The sequence below is a fragment of the Xiphophorus hellerii genome, chromosome 11, assembly GCF_003331165.1.
Source record: "Xiphophorus hellerii strain 12219 chromosome 11, Xiphophorus_hellerii-4.1, whole genome shotgun sequence".
Classification (NCBI taxonomy): domain Eukaryota; kingdom Metazoa; phylum Chordata; class Actinopteri; order Cyprinodontiformes; family Poeciliidae; genus Xiphophorus; species Xiphophorus hellerii.
This window is the reverse complement of record NC_045682.1, coordinates 27653146-27678514: the sequence shown is the minus strand read 5'-3', so window position 1 is coordinate 27678514 and position 25369 is coordinate 27653146. Positions and strand designations below refer to the sequence as shown.

The following is a 25369-nucleotide window of genomic DNA, read 5'->3' as shown; positions in this document are numbered from 1 at the left end:
CTAGATGAACAACTGGAGTCCACCGAATCAGAAGGAGAAGGTTTGAAGGCAACTGAGCAAATATCTAAATAACAGAACGGGTAAATAAACCCATAGTAATCAGAAATAATATCAATGCAGAGAAATGATCATTACATTCCTGCTGAGTAAGTCACACATAGTGCTGCTGCCACCTGCTGGAGGACGGCAACAATTCAACCCACAGATGTGGCATGTGCAGCAGCCCTGACACACAGAAGAAGTTTGAATCTTTATTTTGTGATGCTGCTTTATCCCACCAGAGGTTCCCCTAAATCTGACAGGATATTGATGTTGTGACATGCAGCATGCAGCAGAGATTCACTGTGAAGCTTTTGCTCCAATATGCTGCTTTTTTACCAGATGAAAATAAATTTAAGAAGAAAGCAGAGTAAATCTAAACCAGGGAGGTCCAAAGTGCGGTCCGAGGGCCATTTGTGGTCAATGCAGACGTAAACTTTTATTTCAATTAGGATCAGAAAATTAGGATCTAGTTGATAGAATATATAAATAAAGAGTGACCTAAATCATGTTTTATTTGCTGAGAACAAACTACATTTTTTCAGTTTTCTTCAATCAATTTAAATTTTTAAGTGGTTGTTTTTTTGCTTTTAAATTAATTTATTAGTAATAGGGGCCTAAAACATTCAGATCCTTTGACAAAAATGCAGTTTTGGACACACCTATTTAATAAACTTAAAATAAAGCAAAAGTAAGCCATATTCTGTTCTTGTTGCTAAAAACAAAACAAAAAAAAAAACACAAAAAAAATTCAAAAGATGGAAAAACTGTTTTGAAATTGCTGCTGTTTTTTTCCTGGAAAACCTGCATGACCATTTTTTTGTTTTAAATCTACACTTTACACATCCTGTCTATATACGTCCTGCTGTTTCGCTTATTTCATTAAAATATTGTCTATTTAGTTTGTTAATTTAGCAGGTAAATAGAAAAAAATGTAACAGTTTTTAACGATGTCAAGTTGAATGAATATTTGTTCTTTCAACTTGACATTTTTAGCCACCATGCCAAAAAGTTTGGACACCACTGCACACTCATTTCCTATAAAAGAAATCTATTTTATTTGTCTAAATGAAATATTTCATGCTTTGTTTATTGTTGAGCGGGACAAAAATTCACACTCAAACTTTTTTGGTGCCGATTTTGACCCATGTCACTAAAAACTTGATCTAAACTTCTCAGTTAAAGGAATTAGTCCATGTTTGTAACACAATAGGCATTCCTTTTGCTGTGTTGGGAAAACAAATGTTCTCCTTTGAGGAATGACCCGGGTCCTGTTCACGGACCGTACAATGAGCCAGCCGCTCACACCCACAGTATGCCCGCCGTGTCCGTCAACAACAGAGACTTTCAACCTGCAAGAACAAACAGCTTGGCTGACATCCTGTCTTCATAACTTTCAGATCAAATTGACCGCCAGGTTCCCAAGAGTCTGAGTCAACACCAAGTTGGGATACGGCGTAAAAGCCTTAAAAGGCAGCAACTAAGGTGCTTTAGTGTACTAAAGCAGCTGATTTTATCAACGTAGTACTAATGTAGGGTCATTAATGAACAATCAAAGTGACTTCCACGTTAGAAAAAAAGGCTAAACTGAAGGACAACATAAAGGTTTCTACATAAGACAACAGAAGAGCTGCTATTTTCATTTCTACCTGGGATGTGAGAACTGAAAGTATCTCATTTCGGTTTCTGCAGCATACAGAGACAGTAAACAGAAATGAAAGCTCGTCTGCAGGTGGGTAACAAAAGAGGCCTGAGTGCTCACTAATGAGCCATAAATCTGAGCGAACTGGTGGGTGGAAGCAGCACTTAGAGCCGCAGCTGAAGTAAGCAAGTTAAAGGCATATAGACAGGAAGATTAGCTAAAGAAAACCAACAAAAACTAAACATGACAGACCAGAACAAAGGTTAGAATGACTGATATTATTACTGAACTGTTGGCTTGGGAACAGGACCTGGTGTTACATGAACACAGAGTAATTAAAAAGTATGATTTCTTTAACGTAAATAATTTAGTTTTTCAATTTTCACTGCAAAAAACACAAAATCGTACCAAGTATCTTGGTCTAGTTTGTAGCTCAAATATCATAGTACTCTTGAAATAAGAAAAGTAACCATCAGGAGCCTGTTTTCAGTAAATAATTCCTTAATATTAAAGAAAAAGTACCATTGTCTTATTATAAGTGAAATGATCTGGAACTAGAACTGGGTTGCTAGGTAACGGGCTGGGCTTACCTGGGGTTGCTAGGTAACTGAACAGGTCTCTTTGTGAAACAATGGAACTTTTTCACCATTATTAGAGAAATATTGACTTAAATCAAACTCCAGTTTCTTGCTGAAAGGTTCCTTGTAAGGTAGTTTTGCTTTATTTCAAGTGTGCATGAATATATACACTAGACAATAGATAAAATAAAAGAAAATAGATAGATAAAAATAAAACCAATATTACTTGGTAATGTGTTTGCAGTGTTCCTCTTAAATGTTCCTTTATTTGCTTTAAAGTCTGTCTGTGCTGGATTCTGATGGGAAAAGGCACAAAACGCTTTGAGATAAACTATGACTAATCACAGCTCTGGGTACCACAGCTTCTTTAGGCATGAGTAACACATTCTGCAGAAACGTCGTAACATCGGACTGACAGCGAACTCAAACAAGTATTTGGCATTTCAGATGCTAATCCGACACCTACGTAATCCTAAAGCACTCAGAGAGGGAACCAGTTTATTGGTACTCGAACCAGAACCTGTGGTCAGAGTTGGATACTAACCAGTTACATTTACTTGAGTAACTATTTTGGAAAAAAGGTACTTTTAGGAGTATTTTTACTACACTGTTCTTTTTGCTTGTACTTGAGTCATTTTATTATGCAGTATTTCTTCTCTTACTTCAGTAAATTTCTGTATTTTTTACCCGCTGAATGAAAAACAAACATGTTTTATACAAACTTCACCAGACTCAGACACACACCTGCAGTTTCTGTTAAAGTTTCAGAAATTTTTTATTGAAAGATTTGGAAAAATTATTCTGCCTGATTTTATTACTTATATGAATGATTGAACTTAATGCAATAACTTTAGGTCAAAAAAGGAGATCATCTGTTACATGTTGGAGGACATTTCTTTTGTAAGGATAATTTTTCTTGGTGTTCAAAGTTTTAGGATGTTTGTTAGTTTTTCTTTCTTCACTATTGCTGGTTCAATAATTGAACTTCCAACTACGTTTTACTAAAACTTCAAAGCAGAACAAGCGCTCGCAATAACAATCATGAGGCCAAATGTTACATTAGTCTTCCCAAAGCTCTAAGTTTAACAACAAATAGATTAGCTTTCATCCAATTACAGTCTAACTCTTGACATGATCGTTGTACAAACAAACCCACTGAGAATTTCTTGCTTCGTTGCTTTCCTGCGCTGTAAAACCTCATCGCTGTCAGCATCACTGGGAAGTTTCAAGAGGACTTGGAGCAATTAGGCTTCTCCTCTTTTCTACTGGAAAAACAGCCTTTTTGTTCCAAGCAGCAAATCCAATTCAGTAAGCATGCGCAGAAATCCTCAAAGGTTCGTTCAGAATTAAACAAACACGAATCTGGTGCAAATCACGTCAAGCATGAGCCGGCAGTAGTAGTCTGCCAAACAGAAACACCAAAAACAGATTGTGTAAAGAGAAAGCCCTGGAGATTTCCCACACTATTAAAACTTTGGAGCTGGGTTCATAAAGACCCAGTGACGACAGTTGTGGCGCTGGCAGTGGTGAGGAGGAAGGAGAGCAAGTCAGGACAGAAAGGAGAAAAAAACTTCATGTACGTGACTGTCGAGCCACCAGCCAAGCAGGTAGAGCTCAAGGAATTTCTTACATAATAGTAGAAAAGAGTTTTGCATCAAAAAGGTTTGCATTTGGACCGCTGCACTGGCGTTTGTAGGTCTCATTAGAACAGCTCATGACTGCTGAACTTGCACACAAAGAGGGTGAGGAGCGAGCCTTGCTCAGAAAGCACAACACCAGCTGCCATGTTTTCACCAGCCAAACCAAATATCCACACACATGCGCACAAAAACGCCGCCACACACAGAAATGGAAACTCTGACGCTATATGAAACCCAAGCTCCAGCTCTTTCTGCAGAAATGAATCCGGCACAAAGGGGGGTTCCTTTAAGTCGGCTGGTTTCATCTGATTTTTTTCCCGCCTCAGGTTGTTTTCGCTTTGCATGAAATATGGCAGCAGGGAATGTTGCTTAAAAGGGGCATCATGTAAACTCTACTTTTTTTAGCTTCCCATCATTCTATAATATTATTCCCTCATCACAAACATGGCAACCATTCACCTGTGCAAAACGGCTGGTTGGACTTAGCTCCGCCTTCAGGCCACAGCTCCTCCTCAGACCTGCAGTTTCGAAGTTTCTAGCACTCAGATCAGCTCTCCCCCACTCAGCTCCTTCAGACTAGCCAGCAGCAATTAGCAATCACCTGGTGGAGCTAATGAGCTCATTACAGGGGCCACTTCTAAGAGCAACACTGGTGAAAACGTTGCTAAAGGGTTAATAAAGGAACCAAGTTGTGAAGTTTCAGAAAGAGCAGGAGTTTTTAAAGAGACAGAAGCCCAATTTCAAGGTGTTAAATTACAAAGTAAAATATCTTTTCAGATATATCTGGTATATAAAACATTTTTATATTAACTGCAGTTATCACAGTTATTTGATTATGCTATAAAGCAGCACTATGCATCTGGAAAACACACAATGCTGCCCCTTTAAGCTCCAGAAAAAAAAACCATGTTTGCCAATAAGTACAAAAAAAAACAAAAAACGTCTTCTCCGTTTCTGCTGGATTTTGTGATGGCCGGGGCAGCAGCCAGAGATGTTTGAGGTCTGTTCAAAGCAGCAGGTTGGACACAAAACACACAACACTGATCTGCTCTGCAGCCCACATGGGGGAGGACTGGGAAGTTTAGACAAGAACACAAACAGAAAACATGAAGACGCATGTAAGCTAACTGCTGCAGCTCTGGATCTCCGCTGTAGGCTAATTAAAGCATTTAGCTTACGCTGACAAGCAGCTCCGCTTCTGATCTATCATCAAGCTATTTAGACAAAAACGAAATGATGTTGTGTTTTTGGTTGATTTTTGCACTACAAAAACTTACTTTAATCTCACTAAAAACATTCTGGTCTGAGTAGGATAATTACAAAACAACCCAGCACAAGAACATGTGGCCAGAATTCAAATGTACTTTGAAGGGTTTCAAGTGGGATTTAGTTTGACAGTGTGCTAGATTTTCCATTCAAATTTATTCAAACTTTACGCTGCCATGTCATGACACACCAAACACACAATCCTGCCGGTGAGTGGCTTCTGATGTGTACACACAAGCCCACAGAGTACGTCTGTAACTCGGTCAGTCACTAAGTGATTCGCCCACAGAGGGGAAACACTTTCTCTGACTTTCAACTTAAAACTTTCCCACGCTTTGAAAATCAGATTCCCTCCCCTAAGAAACAGACAATGAAATAAAAACTGATTTTATTTCATAATGATCTTTTTAAAGGAAGTATTTGGTTTTAAAACAACCAATTAAAATGAATGAAACAGAATATTAAAATATGTTTCTATGCAGAGACTTTATTAATAATAGATCTTACAAGGGTGTCCAAACCTTTTGTAATATGGGGCAAAAAAATATTATTTTTAAAAAAAAACTAGTTTTATTGGGAGTTTAAAAAAAAACAATAAGATTTTAATACAAGTTTTGAGTTAGATTTTTATGTGAATACAGTGATATTTCTAAACTCAATTCAGTTTATTTATATAGCACCAATTCATAATAAAAGTCGACTCAAGGCCCTTTACATAAAAAGGAAAAATTATGGTCTAATGGTAAATACAAATACACAACCTCAATCTCATCGCTCTCAGTATTTTTTGTGCCTCTGTTTCCTTAACATACTGAAATATCTGCTCCCTTCAGGACGTCTGAACATTATGTTATTAATGTAATTTAAGTTTCTCTCGCTGTTATTAATAAGTTGCATAAAGTAGACGCACTGCAAGCCTAAAGAAATCACAAAAGTGTTGTGGAATGTGTAAGAAAAACTGCGAACAAACACAGTTCTGATTATTTTGACTTCTTTCTTATCAGTTATTTTTAGAGACGAAACAAAAACAACTTTCTAAAGGTGATTTTTCACATGAGAACAAAACGGTGACATCCGGTCTGACTTCATTCCCAGAAAGAGAAATGGTTTTGGTATTTGTCTCTAAGACAGGAATGTTGTCTGTCCAAGTCGATGCGACATGCTGCTTGTTTTCACTTAATGCACATTCTCTACAATCAAACTGAAAGTCAACTCCACCTTCAAAAACATCAGCAAATCTCTGAGAGGAGTTCATGTGACAGGCAAGAGAAAAAACTAAAAGACTAAAAAATACACTAAAATGGGGTAAGAGCTTGAAAATATGTTGGCAATAAATCAATTAAAATGAGCATCAGGACTGCTGCTCCTCTTTAATATTATTGAAAAGTCGACATTTTGAGAAACACTGCAAACATTAGACACCCAATACAAAGTAGTTTTAGGTCTAAGTCTCAATAAAATAAGTCTGAGTCTAAGCACCACAAATCTTCTAGAAAACTGCAAAACAGCTGAAACACTGACTCCCTTTAAATCCACACCAAAAACCAACCTGTTCAGTTTCTTTTGAAGGATCATCAATGAAACATTAATCAACAATCTGATGTGTAACGGTGACATTTGACAAAATGATACTTCAGTTGTTGACTGTTCTGTGACTTTGTATTTTTATGTTTTTATGATGTAAATCACTTTGAAAGGCCTTTTTGCTGAAATTGCTAAACTTTGATTTATTGATTTATGAAAATGGTCTCAAAACTACAATGTGAAATTTATTATCATGACAGGTATAGGGATGCACCGATACAATAATTTGGGTCGATATTGATATCCGATATTATTATCGCTGTGATGGCAGCGATAACAGATATTTACCAATGTTATTTATATTTTGACACTTTTGAAAAAAAAACAACCAGAAACAGATAAAAATAAATATCTGTTGTTCATATCGACCCAGTTTCATTTAATGATACTTTAGAAGTGACCAATATCGGCCGATAACGATGCCGGTGTCGATATATCGTGCATCCCTAGTGACAGGTCTAGTCAAAGCTTAAAACTGTAGATGCTCTAGTGATGAACTGTTTTCCTGCATTCAATCTGAATTTGTCTTCATTTAAAAATCTACAAATATAATAATAGTTTACAAATAAACTTGATTGACTGATAAGTTAGTTTGCACTACCTTCCACTTTTGTCTGTTTCCTTTTCTAAGCTGAATGATTTTTTTAAATGCAATTTCAGTTACTGAGATTTCATAATCCATTTTAATTATTGCTGTTTGAGTTGTTTATTTTGGATATTTCAAAGGCTTCAAAGCTCCTATTTTAAATGTTTTTTAGAAACTGAGTGGGTATGACTGCATTAATAACCCATTAATATTATTGAAAATGGTCTCAAAATTACAATATTATATTTATTACAATAATTTCTTTGACAGTTTATAGCTACAGACCTGTAGTTGTTGTAATCCCAAAAATCAAAGCCCTGTCATAGAAAGTTAATTGCCCATAAATGAAGAGTCGTTGTGAGATCAGAGCTGTTAGATGAGAGCAGAGGTGGTCAGCGGCGTGCGGTTTGGGTTCTGTTGTGGACAGTGACTCAGTGTTTCCACAACGGGATCTGCTGAACAAGAGGCCTCCCACAACACCGCTTCTGTCAGCGCTTCAGACCGAACCGTGCTGAATGGGAACAGCTGGCATCCAGTCAGAGTCAAACGGACGTAATGAGAGAGTTGATGCTCTCTGAGGCAGATGGGCGGGAAATAATCTTCCTGTCCTCAGAAAACGGGTAGCTCTCCAAATTATGCATGTTTGATAAATTATTGGTGTTTTTTTTTAATTGAAGACAAATTCGGATCAGAGTTCTTACACTGTGGATGAGAGTAAAAACAATTTAAAGTTACAAACATCCGTAATAATAGTAAGTAAGCTGAAGGAAAACACGCTGTGGCCTTTCCAGGCCAATAAAGCTGAAGAGATGTGCAGCAGATGTGCAGCAGATGTGCAGCAGGTGTGCAGCAGATGTGCAGCAGGTGTGTGCCGGAGGTGGAAGGCTTTTTTTTTTAAAAGCCTTCCACCAAAAATGTTCACCAACAGCTACAAGACTGTTTCCAAAAAGTCCATGAAGAAGATTAAAGGCAGCATGAAAAAAGAAGAACTTTGAATCCAGACTGAATCACATTCAGTTTAAGTTAACATTTACTCGATCCATTTCTTCTTTAACAAACACAAAAGACAGAGCAAGTCAGCGTCAGGCCACTGAGACGACTGGCAGATATTCAGATTTTCCTGATATTTCAGTCTTCCAGAAATAAACAAGCTGACTTCCAGGAAGCTCATTTTTACCGGTTCTGATCCTCTGTGAATCGGTGCTGCCTGCCTACTGAAAGGAATGTTCTTGTTGTTGACTACGGTCCAGTTTCAGAGGGATTTACTGGAAAGAAAAGCTCAAACCAATATGTGGCCCGTGCTCCACTGAAAGCACCACACACAGAGAGCCAGATTTATTTCATTGGCAAGAAAATCAAAAGGCGAAAAACAATAACAAAAAAACCCAATCTGTAAGTGAAAAGGAAGCACTGCCTCATGTAAACCGCCTCTTCCATTTGCTTTGGATATGATGAAGCTTCCAAATAAGAGCGAGAAAATCTTAGCGAATACATTGGTTTAATTACCTGATTTCTTTTGTCACGTTAAAACAAAAATACTACAATCACTGCTGAATACCAAGTTACAGAAAGTGTATCATGGAAAACCGGGATCATGTGACCAGCAAACAAAAGCAGCATGTTCTGTAAATAAACAATATCTGAGATTTCTGAGCCTGATTGTGTTGAAAGTCTTTTTGAAAAGCAAGGGGACTGAAGCAATAAAGATCACTTTATTAGGTCTTTAAAAATGTAGGTCATGTGGTTTTCTTATCAGGAAAATATATCCAAAATATTCAATATATGAGCTGCTAATAGATTAGAGATATCAGATTTGTTTTCAAACTCTGTCATAAAGACAGAAAAACAGGATCTAGACACTATCCAAACAAAATCTCTGCAACATATTCAAACACAAACACTTAGCTGGAAGGATCTGCTGTTTCCCTTTCCTGACACACATTCCAGACACGTTATGCAAACAAGCTCATAAAACTGTCAGGATAGGAACACGGCAGCGACAGGTTCGTACACACAACTTCCTACACTGCTCTTTCAAAAAAATAAAAAAAGCACCAAATCTAACCAAACCACTCCCTCAAAGCAGAACCAGGAGCTAAGAGAAAGTGGATCAAAAGATTTGATAGTGAAGTCATTCATAAGTTTAACTCCTCAAACAACTTCCTGCTTTTTTTGCTCAGTGAAAACTATCTGTGTCCAAAATATGAAAACATTTTAAACGCTTAATCTCTGGGAGTTGATACAGCAACTTCATTTTTATCTGCTTTTGTTGATTTGTCTGCATTTTTGTATTTTCACACTAACTGCTTGAAAATGTTCATCCCTTGTAACAAACGCTTTAGCCAGGTGCAGCTGGCTAAAGCGGCTCAGGAGCCATTTGTGGCCCTTCGACTGAACTACAAATTTGGCTTGCAGATGCAAATGGAGACTTTTAATTTGTAATCAGGGTAAAATTATTACCAGCATAATTTTCCAACAAAGGAAAATGTAAAGTACAACACAAAGTGTTTGTGTTTTTATTACCGAGTTTTAACAAAAGGTAAAGCCAATTTTACACAGAGACTTTTACTTTGCTGTACCCAAATCATCTTTTGTTCTTATTGAAATTTGGCTAAAAACTGCAAGCATTTTGAAAAAAATTTACCCAATTTACCCTGTTCTTATTTCTGAAAATAAATTTCTTCAGTCAAGCCAAAAAACAACAGAAAACTAGATGCTTTTCTTTTAACAGAGCAAACAAGGTGGATTAGGGCCTTTGCAGAAACAAAGGGATTGTTTGGCACAAACTTACTGACACCAGTTAGTTTGCAATAAAAATAATCCAATCATTTCTCTGCAGCCTTCATCCTCATTCCTGTTGAAGCAAACAGGTCAGAGCTAATGTCATCTGCCTGTTCTCACCTGCTGCCATGACAGGAATGCAGTTCCCACCTCATAATAAAACACACACACACACACACACAGCAGGAGTGACATACTACACCAGCTGCAGATCCATGCACAAGGCAAACATGCGTGCAGACTGGGAAGCCTGGCCGGTCGCTGTACCCACAGGAAAAGTTCATGTGTTTACCTTCAACAATGCCCAGCGGAAACAAAGCTCAGCTGCTGTTAATGAGGGACTAAACAGGTTTCAATAGGCAGTCTGAACGTCACCTTGTAATTATATTCATGACGTTGCAGAAATATGAATCTGAACATCTTGCAAAAGCAGACAATGATCTTTTTCACATTACTACTGTCTGTTTCAGTGGGATTTTACGTGATGGACCATTATAAAGTAGATATTTGTGATGAGAGAAGGAAAATTAAACCTGTTTAAGAAAAAAAAATCTGAATTGACCATTTCAGTAATATAATCCCTTTGAAGTGTTTAGGATGTTATTTCTATTCACTGGTACAGATTTCTATACATTACTTGAAGGATAAAATTGACTGCAATAATAGGGAGAAAATGGCGTACAGATCTATGAAACGCTCAACTCTCATTTTGCAGAAATGACCAAGAACAAACTCCCCAAGCCTCCCCAGTCCTTCAGCCTCTCCAGCCCCGTTCCTCGAGTCAGGAAGGATCTTTATTGGATCACACAGTGAAGCTTTCAGAGTGCCGGGTCAGGAGAAGGCTACGGTTACTCCCTGAGTCAAACACAAACACACTACCTTCCACAGGCTTTCCCGCTTACACACAGTCTTTATTGTTCCCATTAATTTCAGACTCTGATGTTTTTTGCTCCCAGTTTTCTGCACGCTTTTCTTTGTTGATGTTTTTTCTGGTGTATCTGTGAATGCTTTCAGCGTGGGTGCGTTCAGTCGCGCTACATTTCATCATGCTTTAGAGAATAAGTCTCAACCTGATGATGTTTGTAGTTATCTGCTGCTTTGGCTCGGAGACTGAGAAATGTGCTGCCACAAGGTGCAGATGTGCTTTTTATTCACATCTGCAGCGCATGTTGGCAGCAACTGTACACAAGAACTGAAATTAAAAACACTCATACTGTGTGTATGAAAATAATCAAACGCAGAACCAGATGCTCGTCTGGCTGCTGCTCCCCTTAAAATGACTCATTTTTCTGACTCCACTGTAAAGTATATTGAGCAACGATGAACTAATCTGTCGAACAATTTCCTTTGATTGATGGCCAACAGGTGAAATACTTGAGGATTAGAAAATATGCTTTAATGCGTAAATAAACTAGTAATCATTTCACTTTTTGATGTATTCATAAAAGCTTTCTTTTATGATCAATGTTTGATGGATCTGAATTACACCCAAGTTGACAAATGAGTTAGGAAGTGTTTAAAACCGTTTATAGTTTTGAACAACTGATTTTTCTTTAACCAACAGACTTTGAAGAAAACTGGAAATCAGTTTCTGTCCAGACTAATCCGACTTTTGTTGACCCTAACCCACAGAAGTTGAAGGAAGGACATCATGCCTTGTCTGGTTAATTATTTGCTAATTTTTTAACAACTGCTGTCACGCATGCTGCTCAAGTCAAGGTTTTGATTTTATGATACCAAGTTCAGATCCTACCTCATAAATAACTGACTATCACCTTGAACCATAAACCAGTCCACAAATAAGCCAAATATGTGACGTTAAATCATCAAAGCATAATTACTTTTCAAACTAGCATGGGCCACACATCTCAGAAAAACGGAGAGTTCACCGGTGGATGGGAAAGTTTGCTACATCAGAACTTATTATGCATTTCCATCTGACATTTTGCGCATAAAATGTTTTTCTAAAAAGTCAAAAACCACCACAAGAAACTCTTAAAACTTTTTTTTTTTTGCAAAATTGAGGAAATTCTTTCAAATTTTGCAGTTTCCATCAACCTTATGGATAAAAAAACATTGACAGAAAAACTGAATATTAACCTGTGTTTTTATGACCTTCAACTAATTGGATTATTTGTGTGGGTAAGTGGGCGTATGCATAATATTGTGATTTTACTGCAACACAAATTCATCAGGAAATATGACGTCGTACTATAACTACACTTCCAGGGTCAGGTTACATATTACCACATGCATCTGTAAAAACACACCCTCGTGTTTTCAACCTTCAAGTTTTCAAGCACGTCATCTGTGTTGCTCTGAATCAGCTCTGGAAAAGTGGCAACTTTTTGCCGACTCAATTTTCCGTGCTGCAACCATCGGTTTCACGGGGTGGAAGGATTTTTACGACAGCCTGCTTCATTATGAAACCATTTATCTTTACCTCACAACCTTTTTTCAGCTTCTGATCGGGTTTTGTGCACCAATAGTTACACGTCTCTCTTGCATGTTTTATATGATGAATCATTTCTATTTTGTGTCTTTGGACTTTTTCAACACCTTTGCAGAGATGAAGCTGATTACTTCCCCCACAACATGAACCATGTTAGATGTTTTGTCTGTTCCCAGCAGTATCATGAGGTTAGCAGTGTGCCACAGTGACAGGATGTGTCACCAGTTCAGTTTCACATCAACATATGTTGAAACCACTGGGGCTCCAACCAGGTGACAAACTAAAAACAAACCTTTTACTTTCATATAAAACATCCTCCATTTGTTGCTTCTCAAAACCTTAAGATTGTCTTTATTTTTATGAAAAGCCACTTTTAGGTACTTGACTTGCCGTAATTCGTCTGTATCGTCACTTGAACCAACAGCTGTTGGGGATACCATGATGGGTTACCTTCACATTGCCAATAATGACACCGTCACATGGGAAACTAGCTTACATCTCTCAAACCGTCAACCACAACGCCCTCACATGCTGCGAGTGAGCAGCAATCATGCAACAATCACAAACTTAATTTCATGAATGTCAGAAAACAGGACAAAGGTCAACGATGCGACGGCTGAAGTTTCAAACTGTCGTGTTCTTGTCCATGATAAGGATAGTCAAAGACTGTTCAGTATAGGGGGGCTCTTGGGTTTGTGTTGATATTTAAAAACCGTGGGAGCTGATTTATAGAATGATTGGCTGATTATTTTTGTATTCAATCGATCCTTTTTGATCTGGGTTGTAATTTTTGCTTTTATTTGTGGTGATAAAACATTTAGTAGTGGGTTTTCGTCTCTTTCTGTCCTCAAGAAATTTAGAGATGCGGACATTTCACATTTACAGATCCGTTATCTGCCTCAAAGTTAAATTAAATTATTTTGTATTATTTAGCGCACTCTGTTCCAGCCGGGTGATTGATTATGTTGCACAACGCTCTCACTTCCGCCTCCGAGTTGAACTGTAACCTAAAACAAGTTTAGGAGAGCAGCCTGGGGGGCTGTGTCTGGTGTTTCTGGTCTATTAACTGGTTTTGTCTTGACTGTGCTTGAACATGCATGTTTGGTTACATTTTAAAAGGAAGACTTTCCTTTTTTAAAATTCAAGGATACATTTCTATTAAAGCCTACTTATTGGCAGCTTTAGGTAAGTACTGGAAATGCACCACTTCTGATGGACAAACAACTTCCTGGTTGAAAGATTCTCATATTAGTTAGTAGTAACAGCTTTCTGCATACATCCAGGTTTACCATTACAAACACTGACAGGTTTAGCTCTTCTGCTAAACGAGCAGCAGTGATGTTTACCACAAAGTCAACAAAAACAAGCCACTGCAGCCACCAAAGTTTTAAGGAAATTAGCTGGAAAGCGTGCGTGACTAATACAACTACAAACGAAGTTACCAGTTCTATAATTGCTAGTGGGAGGCACTTTTCTCCCACTGGCTTTTTTTATTCAAATACCTACAGTTGCTCTCGTAAATCACAGCAGAGGTACAGCAGCTACGCTGAACAAAAAATGCCTTGAGCCACATTAAATCCAGTTAGGCATAAATCAAAGTAAAATGTAAAGAAAGCAGACAACATAATGAGCTGTACATAAAATGCAATCCTCTATGTCTGCATAATTCAGTTGGAAACACAAATGAAACAGGATTTTGGTGCCTTTTAGAGCCGCTTCCTCTGACTCTGGAAGCTTCCAGTCAACAACTGGAAGAAATGTCTCAGACCAGAAAGGGCACAATTCAGCTCAACCAAAGGAAAAGTGTCTTACTGCTGTTTTAACACAGGAACTAAACTGGCACACTTGGGTTAGTGTTACAAAAATTATACTAAACTTGAAAAAACTAATCACTGCTCTGCTAAGTTTTCAGGTTTTTACAAAGTGTTGGTGAGAAATTGCGTCAACAACATGAACAAATATTGTTTTCCAAATATGCAAAATTAAAAATGTTATAATGTTTTTTGTATGTACCCAACTGGAGGAAAAAATTCCCTTCAGATTTCATTTAAACAGTGAAATGAACTTCAACTTCATTTTTATTTAATAACTTCCTATTTACGGATTAAATAAAGATAAAAACGATGCCGGAAGAATAACCAGGTATTAAAATAAAGTGTTTCTTCACTAATAATGATCTGGTTTTGCCATTTAACAAACATATGTTTAATTATCTAATCATGTTACTGCAGTTTAATATTTCAACAGATAATGTATATGTTTCTGAAGTATTTAAATTAAAGTCACTTAAAAATATGCTAATAAAAACTCTGAAGACTTTTTGTGTCTATATTTTGGAAAATCTAAATTTGAGACATGAATTTTAAAAAATAGCAATTGAAGTTGAGACTTATGAATATTTAAAAAGAAGTTCTGTCTGAGTTTATCTGTTATAATATAAATAGTTTTAAATTATGTAAACTAAAGTGTTGCTACGGTTAATCATTTTTACAAGTTGGTAACAAGAAAAACAGACAAACCAGACAATTAATGTGACCAACTAAAAGTTAAGTTGTTTAATATTAGCCGAAGCAGCTTAGAGAAATTAAATAATTTGAACTATTGGGTTACAGTAGCAACAATAGGAGTCACTTTTATCACATTATTAGGTTTGTGTGATATAAACTGATATAGCTATAAACTATAATCTACGTATAAATTGAAATATTTTGGCTAGCTGTACAGGTTATTCCTTTAAAATCACAGTGATACTCAAATAGGCCTGTCACAATAAAATAATATATCAATTAATCACGTGATAAATTAAAACGAGCTCAATAATGTCCATTTGAATCATTTATTTATTTATGTTTTCTCTCTTTCTACCAAAAACTGCTCATCAGTTTGGTGTTTCTGCCTCAACTAGCTCCAAATTTTGTTTACAGAGACTCATAATTCAGTTTATTTTCTGTTGTTTTGTTTATTTATTTAGGATATTAAAATGTCTTCCAGTTCCAGTGTTAAATGTTCATTAGAATTTAAATCTTACTGATATTTGAGAACATGTTCTTTCTTTGTTATTATCATTACATTACTTGAAAATGGTTTCAAAGCAACAATATTAGTTTATCACAATAACTTTTGGAATAATTTATCATCCAGCAAAATTTTAAAACACTTATTAAGAGTCGTTGGTTTTTACTGTAAATTAGAGTCGCTCCATTGAGTTTTTCATTGGCCTGTTAGTATTTTCTTTGCCTCTCTGCATAGAGGTGTAGACAAACAAACTTCGCCCTCTAGCATTGAGCATCACGTTATTTGCTGATAAGCCAGCGGTTTTGCAGATAATTACACTGGTCCGCTTCTTCTTCTGCTCTCGTCCTGGTGGCTCCGAAAGCAGCAAGTCGCCACTTAAGAGTCTCTCGCTCTCCTTCACTCGCACTTTCCCTGGAGAGCCTGCGGCTTCAAGAGGGCTGGAATTCCCATAAAGTCCAATCTCAGCTGGGCGCAGCCAAAACCGCCGTAAATCACCCCGGCAAGATTTGTCGTCCGTTACCACCACGCCGTCTGAACGGCAACGGGGAAGGTGGGCAGGGAGCGAAGGGTCGGACGAGACGGGGAAAAGTTGACGAAGCACTAAATGTGGGCAGGCCGAGGTTTCCCGCCCAGCTCAACATCTGCGAGGGAGACAGACTCACCTTCCTGCAGCACAAAGTTTCCAAAAGAGCCACATGACACAGAACCAACCGCTTCGAGTTGGGTCCAATTGGGAGCAAAGACATGACTAATATTATTTTAATTGCTCTTTATTTTCATTAAGTTATACCTATTATACCAGTTTTCTTTACAATTTTTTCCCAAAGAAATACAACTAGTAATTTCACGATAAATTCTGCTGGACGAAGTTATTGCTACAAATGATAATATTGATGATTTCAGACCATTTTCAGGTAATATAATGGTAACTGCACAATAATGAAAGAACACATAATCAAAGATCAATAAATTTTTAATTCTGGAAAACTGGAAGACATTCAAAATATTCCAAATAAATAAACAAAACAATAAATAAAATGAATTATGGAATCTCTGCAAAGAAAATTGTCCTTAAGAAGAAATGGCTGGTTGAAATGAAAACAGCAGACTGGAGGCTTTTATCATCCAATTTTTGGTAGAAAAACAATAAATCATGCAAATGGAAATGATTGATATCATTTTAGTTTGTCATGCTATTAATTGATTTATTGCTTATTGCAACAGGCCTAAATACAACATATAAAAATTAGAATATCTCTAACTTTTTTCTGATTTTGATCTAACTAATGCATGCATCAAAATTCATGCAGTTAGTAAGTTTATCAACTGAAATTTATGGGGATACCCATTTCCAGTGCATTCAATGAATCTTAACAAAAAGTAGGTTTATATTATAGAATTTTTTTTACCTATTTCTATCTCTGCTCAGCGTACTGATGTACATCTAAAATATTCAAGAATGAAATGTTAGACATGCCATTTGCAAAACAGCCAATCCAGGAGCACCATTTGTTTTCATTGGCACCGATTGGCTGAATATCCCAGGAAGTAAATATTAGCTATCAATGAATATTAAGGTATATTTGGTGTTTGAACTATTAAATTGTGCATTGTTTTAACATTTCATAAAGAAGTCAATAATTTTCCTCCCAGCCATTCTAGAGTCTGGATCTGAACTGAATCATTTTCCTGATGGAGGAAAGACGACGACCGTCTGGTTGAGTTTTCCAACAATCAACTTTATGTGTCACTGCAGGAAACACTGAGAAACACAGATTCAAATGCAGCAAAGAAACCCAAAAATAAACCCGACCCTCTTTCATGTTTCATATTTTCTGTCAGCTTCAACTTTCTTCCTGCCAACATAAAGCTGATGTAGCTCTACGTTTATCCCATCAATCTCAAGTGTCTTCTGCCAAATAAAATGTAAGGCTTGTCAGCATGAATGTTGGTCCAGTCCAGTTTGGCTTTCTGTGTTGTTTTCCACCAGTTCAGATTGACCTCCAGCAGAACCAAAGTAAGAATATTTATGAGTGCATAAACATTTTTAGAGTTTGCTTCGAGAGAATATAGTTAATGGTAACACACCTTAGTCTTTCTATTAGAGGAAAAATAAATTTTAAAGTAAATGTACGCAGATTGTTTCCAGATTACAGTTACTCATCAGCTGCCAATTATAACAAAACTACTGAAGAGAATTTTTTATAAATCTGAGTAAAATTTAAAACAACATTTCTAACTCTGAGGTTTGTCAAGTCAATAAAATACATGTAGAAACTAAAAAAACTATTTTTTTAGCTTCTACTTCAAGCGCTTTACAAATATCCTCTTTTGGTGCAACTGCACAGCGGTTTGGTACGTCAGTTCACAAACAAAAACACACAGGAGAAAATTCTAGACTTTTCCAGGAAAACAAATCAAGCAAATCATTAATATTGTATTATAAAATAAACTTAGAGTGCATTTTGTACTATGATGCCTTCACTTCCCTCTGTGATCAATACTTACTTGGATACAGTGAGACTTCATCCAACATTTTTTTAAAGAGGCAACACACATTGCTTTCCCTGTGGTCATCTGCCCAATCAGTAATGCACACAGAGATACAGTAATAGTAATATGTTACAGAGACATTATGCAGACCTAAGCTAATGATTAATTTTCTTTTTTTGCCAGAGCGTGAACCAAACAAACACCAAGAAATCCACTAGTAGTTTTACTGGTGCAAAGTGGTGATCAGTCAATCTTTATCTGATCAATAAATCCACCAAACTGAGTGAAATCTGGCCGTTCCGATAACAACACTCCTCGGTGTGGATGCCGTTACTGAGTGAAGTTCAAAAATGGCTGTTTTAGGAATGAATGATTTGTTACAAAAGATCTGGATATTTTGGCTAAATTTCACCAATAGTGGCTTTTTATCATTCGCCGTATCGATCACGGACTATAACTGAGGCTGAGTCAGCAGCACATTGAACACAATGTTTCTGACCAATTTTGAGAAAAAAATTGCAGTAAAATCAGAACAAATGTGGGGATTTGTTGATTCTGTGTGAATTTTGAGGATTTGTGAAAAACTGGAGGAACTTATTGATGTAATTTAGAGTCTAGAGGGCCACATAAAAAGTTACGGCGGACCAGATTTGGCCCCCGGGCCTTGAGTTTGACATTTGGTGCTAAAGGAGCCTATCTCCGGCCCGTAAACCCACAATCAAACATCAGACAAGGAGAGCTTTTCAGAAACGGTTTTCCCTTTGAACGTTTTTTTCTGATAGTCAAATGAAAAAGTGCGCGCCCAAAACGGCTGCCAGCAGTTGAACATGGATGGGAGTACAGCGGGAGCTATTTTTGGGGCAGGGAGCATAACCAAAGAACTGACAGGCCAGCTGTGTTTCCCCAGGTTCATGAAAGGGAGGAGGAGGAGGACGAAGAGGCGGATGGGAACGAAGAAATGAGCACATTTTTACTGGCGTCACCCTTGCTTAGGGTTTACACAAACTACATCCTGAGGGTAATGCAACAGCCTGAGAGGAGAAGCTGTGACGTTAGGTTGGGTTTCAACAAGGCAGACGTGTAATAAAGACGGATTTTCCCAAACATAACCAAATCCTCTAAAATAGTTCCTGAACAAAAGTCAGTTCTGCTAATTTAAACGTGGAATATGTCCTTCATCTGTAGAAATACCACAATAAGCAATATTTTTCTCTGGACTATAAAATGCCCCAAAGGTTATTATTTTGATAAACGATAATGTTGTTGTTTTACAACCATTTTTAAGTAGTTTAATGGTAATGGCATACATTCTAACAAACATTTAACATTAGAACTGGAAGACATTTTAAATATCCAAAGCAAATAAACAGAAACACCAAATAAAATGAATTATGAAGTCTCTGTAAACAAAACTGTCCTTTTGTTTACAAAGATTTGTTTAATCATCCAGTTTTTGGTAGAAAAAGAGAAAAGACAAAAACGATAAATCATGCAAATGTAAATTATTGAGTTTGTTTTAATTTATCATGCAATTAATTGATTTATTGGTCTCAACTAGACCATGTTTTTGAAGAAAAAATGTTGTTTACAAAAACTCTATAATTCTTTTTTTGTTGTTGTTTTGTTTATTTTACATATTTAAAATGTCTTCCAGTCCCAGTGTTAAATGTCAAGTAGAATTTAAACATTATTGATCTTTGAGAATGTGTTCTTGCATCATTGTGCCATTGCCATTATATTACCTGAAATGGTATCAAAACAACAATACTATCATTTATTGCAATAACTTCTGAGACAATTTATCATTTCATTTTTGAAAATAGTCTATAGAAGGGACTAAACATATTTTAATTGAGCCCACATATCTGTGTTAAAAAAGTTTTTAGTGTTACGATGAAATATCCTAAAATTAAATACCAAGTTTTTATTCGATACAAGTGGAAAATAATCATGATTAACTTAAAAAAAAAAAAAAAGACTTGAAATAGTTAAATAATGTATTTTGCTTAGTATACTGAGTTACTGAAATAAATGTCAATAATTTTCTGGCAACATACATAACATTAACTTTATTAATTAACATGAACTTTTTTTAAAAGATACAATTTCAAAGATTAATTGTTTTACAGAAAATTAATTTAGATTGGCCCTTCTTATTCTCTGGTCACATGCCTTTTTCTTTTTGGCATTTCTGCACTGAATGTAAACTGTATACAACTGAAAATGTGTCAGAAAACAGCTTACACACACAGTTTCCATGCCTTTCTGTTTTACAGACTCATGGTTCTGCAGAGTGCACCGTGTGCAGTCCCCTCACCTATTAGCATGTGATTCTGCTGATAAGTTCTAATTAAACGGGTAATTTAAGCCACAAGAAACTCGTTATTGACTCAGTTCAGTGAAACTCCAATGAAAGCAGAAATTAGGAAGGGTTCCCCCTCTAAAGTGGGGCTAATATATATTATTTTAACTAACGTTTAGCAAGGAACTGCTAATTTTTCCCAAAAAAGAAGATAGGATGGTTTTATTTACCTCTGCCGTCCGGAAGAGGGGCGGCTTCTTTAAAGCCAGCTTAAAAGAAGTTTCCATGGCTCCGGTCATTTTCATAACTTCGGTTCAAACCCTCCTCAGGTTTTGTCTTATTTCTTTACTCCTTTATGATATCACTTCTTGCCTCCTGGCTGCTCCTTAGCCGAACCGAACAAAAATAAATCACATCCTCATGGATTTCGTGGTCGTCCAACCGAGCGTGGATGGAGTTTAATCCAAACGAACCGACCGGGAACTCCTTCTTCTCCTGGAGAGAAGGGAAAAAACTTCACTTTCAGCTAACTCGCTGTCCCCACGCGTACGAAAACTAGTAAACGCCATTAAAGTGTGACAGGAACTAACGTGTGTGTGACCTGTTCGCTTGTTTTCGGCACATTTTGGGTGAAAAAGTAAACTCCACTTCGGCAGCCAGCGTCAGTCATAAAATCAGGAGTTCAGATTTTTTTTTTTTTTGATCCCTCCTCCAGCAGAGAGTTGACGACATCTGTTAGTGGTGCTGCGTTCACGGCAGTTGGAAAATAAACACCCCGGTGTTTGTAGAACATTCAGAGCCCGATTTAACTTTCGTCTTATAAAATGTTGGATCTTATAAAATCCTACAGTTAAATGCCACACTTCATAGCTGATTTTATTGCCATTATGTATTTGTTAGTGAAAATAAATACAGCACTCGACAATGTGTTTAAAACTTGTCCCTAACTAGCTTACATTTCTAACACAGATGTCAGCACAAAAACAGGAAAATACACAGTTTTATGATGTCATTAAAGGCAGCAACACTCTCAACGTATTCCTGGTTAGTTTGGCTGAATTACATTTAGCCTAGGGTTAATATAACTTCCACCTATTATTGTAATTTAAATTCTCAGCTCACTACTTCTAGGAAAAATACATAATTTAATATTTTATTGTTAAATACTGAGCCGGTACGCGATATATTTAATTAAATTAAGGGGTAAGATTAAATAATCACTTCCGACTCCTTTTGAAACACCAAAGTAGTGGTAAGCTAATTATTTTGTACTTGGTTATGTAAGCACATGTTTTCTCTTGTCCTACTTATTACTTGTTTTCTTGTTTTTGAAAACCAGTCTGAAATAAATATAAATAAACGTAAATCTAAATGTTTCTTGTAAGCAACTCTCAGTCTTGCTGTTAAGTGTTTCATGTTTATGGAAAGACAAAATAAACAAATTAAAAGTTTTAAAATCAGATTGCTACTATAACAATGGTTTCAAAATTACAGATTAAGTATAACAGTTATATTGATGAATATTTTTATATAAAAGTATGTCCACCGTTAATAAATTTAGCATAATTACTTTTCAGCAGCATAATACATCAAATTAAACTAATTAAACTGTTTCTTTTATAAACAACAGGCTTGTCATACGCCTTACAAAATTAGAGTTAACTAAAATTAAAAAAACAAGAAATTCTAAACATTTTTTTAAAGTTTAGTAGAATAACAGCTTGATTTTTATCTCAAAGCCTGAAGGGAGTTGACCCACAGCTGCTCATATGTTACTCTGAGCCTTGTACTTTCCTTCCTTTCTTTCTTCTTTTACTGCATAAGTTTGTGTTGTTTTACCTTCTGTCGGGTGGAGCTGAGGACAGTGATGAATTTAAAGGTGGGGAAGAGTAAAAATGTGTGGTCCAGATGTGGTTAAGCTTCTGCCTATCAGGAGAACAAAAGGTTTTTTCTTTTAGGCTCCCTCACACGTTTCATGTTTTTAAATTTCCAGGTTGAATTTTTTTAAGTTGGCAGTCCAGTTTTAGTTAATTTTTAAAATATAATATAAAATATATATAAAATATACATACAGAAGCAGAAAGGAGAAGGTAGCATAGAAACTGGACTGAAAGAAAAAAAATGGATGAAATGACAAATGATTGGAGGAAGTGAATACATGACTAACCAGATTTATGGATAAACTGATGGAAGAAGACAAAAATGTAAATAATGGAGGAAAAACAATAGACAATAGATCCATCTTGATGGATGGATAAAAAGTCAAAGAATGACCAAAGTGGTGGGACAGAAGGATAAAAATGGAAATAAAAAATAAAAGCCAGAAAAGTAGTAAAGTTTGGAAACCAAACATGTTCTCATATTTATTCAGATTGTGTGAAGTTCTAAAAGTTCTTTTCTCGATGATTGTAAACGTGTAGAAACAATATCAACAAAACATAAACATATATAATAAAATCTGTTTGAAAGATTTAGTTATCTGTTTGCTCCTTTTTTGTTTCAGGAATTAAATTAACTTTATTGGTGAAAAAAAACTTTCAGAATCTGAAATTCTCTGCATTTTTATTGCACAACATTCCCAGAAAATTGGGAAAAAAATTACTGAAGGTGACAATTCATAAAACACATTCTGTACAAATACATGAAAACAAAACAAAAACAAGAATGTACAGTTTACACAACCCATTACACATAGGAGCAACTAAATAACTTACTCATGTACAAAGAAGGAAAAGCAGAGATATAAATCTACTATAGCCATCTTGTTTAAGGTAGGCTGATATAGTGAAGCATCTTTAATACACAGAAGCATTTATTATAACCAACAGCAAAAAGAAACATTCGTGCCTTTTCTCCATTAAGACTTGGATTATATTCAGGGTGCAACTTGGATGAGCAAACTGAGAACCACTGTCCACTTTTCAGGATTACAGCTGCTTTATCTCTAAAAAAAGGTCATAACAAGTACTGTATTAAATTTATTTATGACATGATGCAGAAGAAGCAGTTTTAAAAGCAGCACAGGACGATGGCAAAACCTTCCATTTCTGCATTTTCAGAGTCAAAAAGGAACAGAAAATGTTGCAAATTAGGAAACTTCTACGTTTTTCCTGCAGCAGGTTTTACTTTATGTGCAAGCAGAGGTGCAACTGACATTAGTACATATCTGCCACTAAATCCTGCTGTAGTTTTTGTTATTCTGTGTAAAACTGTTATGAAAAGAAAACTGAAAATAGTGTTAACCAGTCGATATACACTCATTATACACTAGTCCTTCTGCCCTAAAGTAGTAAACATAAAAAATAAAAGGTGACATGTATAGAAAAGTTAGAAAATACTTCAGCATTTTGGTTGGAAAACAGACGATGGAGGTTTTCGCTTTTCCACAGTATAAAGGGCCCCTTCTCAGTCACTCTGAGATGCAAAAATACATTTATTCAGCCTTCCCTTTTTATTTTAAAGAACACAGCATATAGTCTACACAGTCAACATTCTTTTGATTAAAATTTATAATAAAGTTTACCTCACAGTTTTCTGTGGGGCAACTGTAAATCAGCCACTGCCCATAAGATCTGAGGTAGTGATGTACCTTGGATAATAGCATCAAAGCACTTTTAGCAAATTGAAATGTACATTTTACTTCTTTGTAATAATAATAAAAACTGATTACTTCAATATGACTAAAAGAAACAAAAGTGGGGTTATTTTAAGGCAGAGGGGGCATCTCTTGTTGCAAAACCATTAAAATCATTCAAATGAAGAACTTGTAAACAAAAACATGAAAATGAGATAAACATGGCAACCAGGGAAAATTAGCTCTAAGTTCAACTTCATAGTGCCACGTTTAAGATTGTACAGGAAATGAAAGCAATTGTGTAATTAAAAATGATTTCAAACCACGGTGAAGGTGTCTTCAAATTTAGATTTCACTTGGATAAATTTGTAGTCTTTGGCTTTTGCTTCCAAAACAGTTAAGAGTTTTAAAATGAACATTCAGTCACCTGCTCCATTTTAACTCTCTGCCGCCACCAAGTGGTCAAACATCCACACTGTATCGTCGTCCCGTGTTTGTGAGGACTTGCAGCAGAGCGGATCGGGTTAGCAGGCATGGACGGCTGTTTGTGAGGGCCGAAGTTTCTCCAGCTGACTGTTCTGTTCACCCAAACCCAGAAGAAGTCTCATAGTAAGATCTGGGCGACGTAAGGGGAGTGAGTGCTGGCCACCGCCGCCAGCAGGGGCAGGTCGCTGGACTCAATCCTGCAAACAGGAGAAAAAATATGAGACTAATGAAGTCAGTCGGTAAATAATGACACTTTAAATGCAAAGTTGCACTAAAAGTTGCATTAAAAGTGTCATTATTAACTGAATACTAACAGTCATGACAGCTCTTATGTTTACGGGTAAACTGTTCCTGCTCCAGCTCTGCTGTCGTAGGGACAGATACAGGAAATCCTTCCTGCCACATGCCATCTCACTGTACAATAAAAGCTAAATCATTGTTCTGCACTAATCAGTCCGATTTTGCACAACTGCACTGTGGCACACTTGCTGTACATATATTTAAATATACATATCTGCATTTTTGGAATCTTTGCAAGGACTGCTCTTAAGTTGCTTTTTATATTAACAGCATTTTATATTTTTTTACAATTTATAGCATTTTATATTTTATTTTTATTTTATCTACAACTACTACTCAGTGGTAGTTGTTATGGTGTCTTGTCTCTATGCAGTAAGTGTGAAGTAATTTCCCTGCTGGGATGAATAAAGTACTTCTATTCTATTCTATACGACAGTTGCACCAAATTTTCTTTTGTCTGATTTTGTTGTTTTTTTACTACTTATGTGCAGTTCAAAATTTTCACATAACTTTATATATTGGTCAGTCTGATGATGTCATTTTTAAATATTAAATGATAATTTGATCAGTACTTGAGCAGTCTTTTACCAAATACTTTTTTACTCGAGTAATTTCTTGCACAGATACTTCT

The 25369-nt window shown here is 36.3% G+C and overlaps 2 protein-coding genes and 1 long non-coding RNA gene across 12 annotated transcripts in view; 1 reads left to right on the top strand and 2 right to left on the bottom strand.

Annotated features, from left to right (window-relative positions):
• The window catches only part of rapgef6 (Rap guanine nucleotide exchange factor (GEF) 6), a 132267-nt gene extending 111196 nt beyond the window's left edge, over window positions 1-21071 (bottom strand). For 3 of the 8 annotated variants that reach the window (XM_032575529.1, XM_032575538.1, XM_032575547.1), the window contains exon 1: window positions 20609-21071. In XM_032575529.1, the coding sequence (XP_032431420.1) occupies window positions 20609-20683 (75 nt within the window). In that variant the 5' untranslated portion in view covers window positions 20684-21071. The remainder of the gene's footprint in view (window positions 1-20608) is intronic. The other 5 variants (XM_032575540.1, XM_032575539.1, XM_032575543.1 and 2 more) reach the window with 3 other exon arrangements.
• On the top strand, window positions 13575-17529 carry LOC116727903 (uncharacterized). Its single transcript, XR_004340890.1, has 2 exons — window positions 13575-13753; window positions 17237-17529. It is a non-coding gene; the product is annotated as an uncharacterized LOC116727903 (long non-coding RNA).
• A 1852-nt stretch (window positions 21072-22923) lies between the features above and the next one.
• The window catches only part of fnip1 (folliculin interacting protein 1), a 39902-nt gene continuing 37456 nt past the window's right edge, over window positions 22924-25369 (bottom strand). For all 3 annotated transcript variants that reach the window (XM_032575548.1, XM_032575550.1, XM_032575549.1), the window contains one exon: window positions 22924-24635. In XM_032575548.1, the coding sequence (XP_032431439.1) occupies window positions 24557-24635 (79 nt within the window). In that variant the 3' untranslated portion in view covers window positions 22924-24556. The remainder of the gene's footprint in view (window positions 24636-25369) is intronic.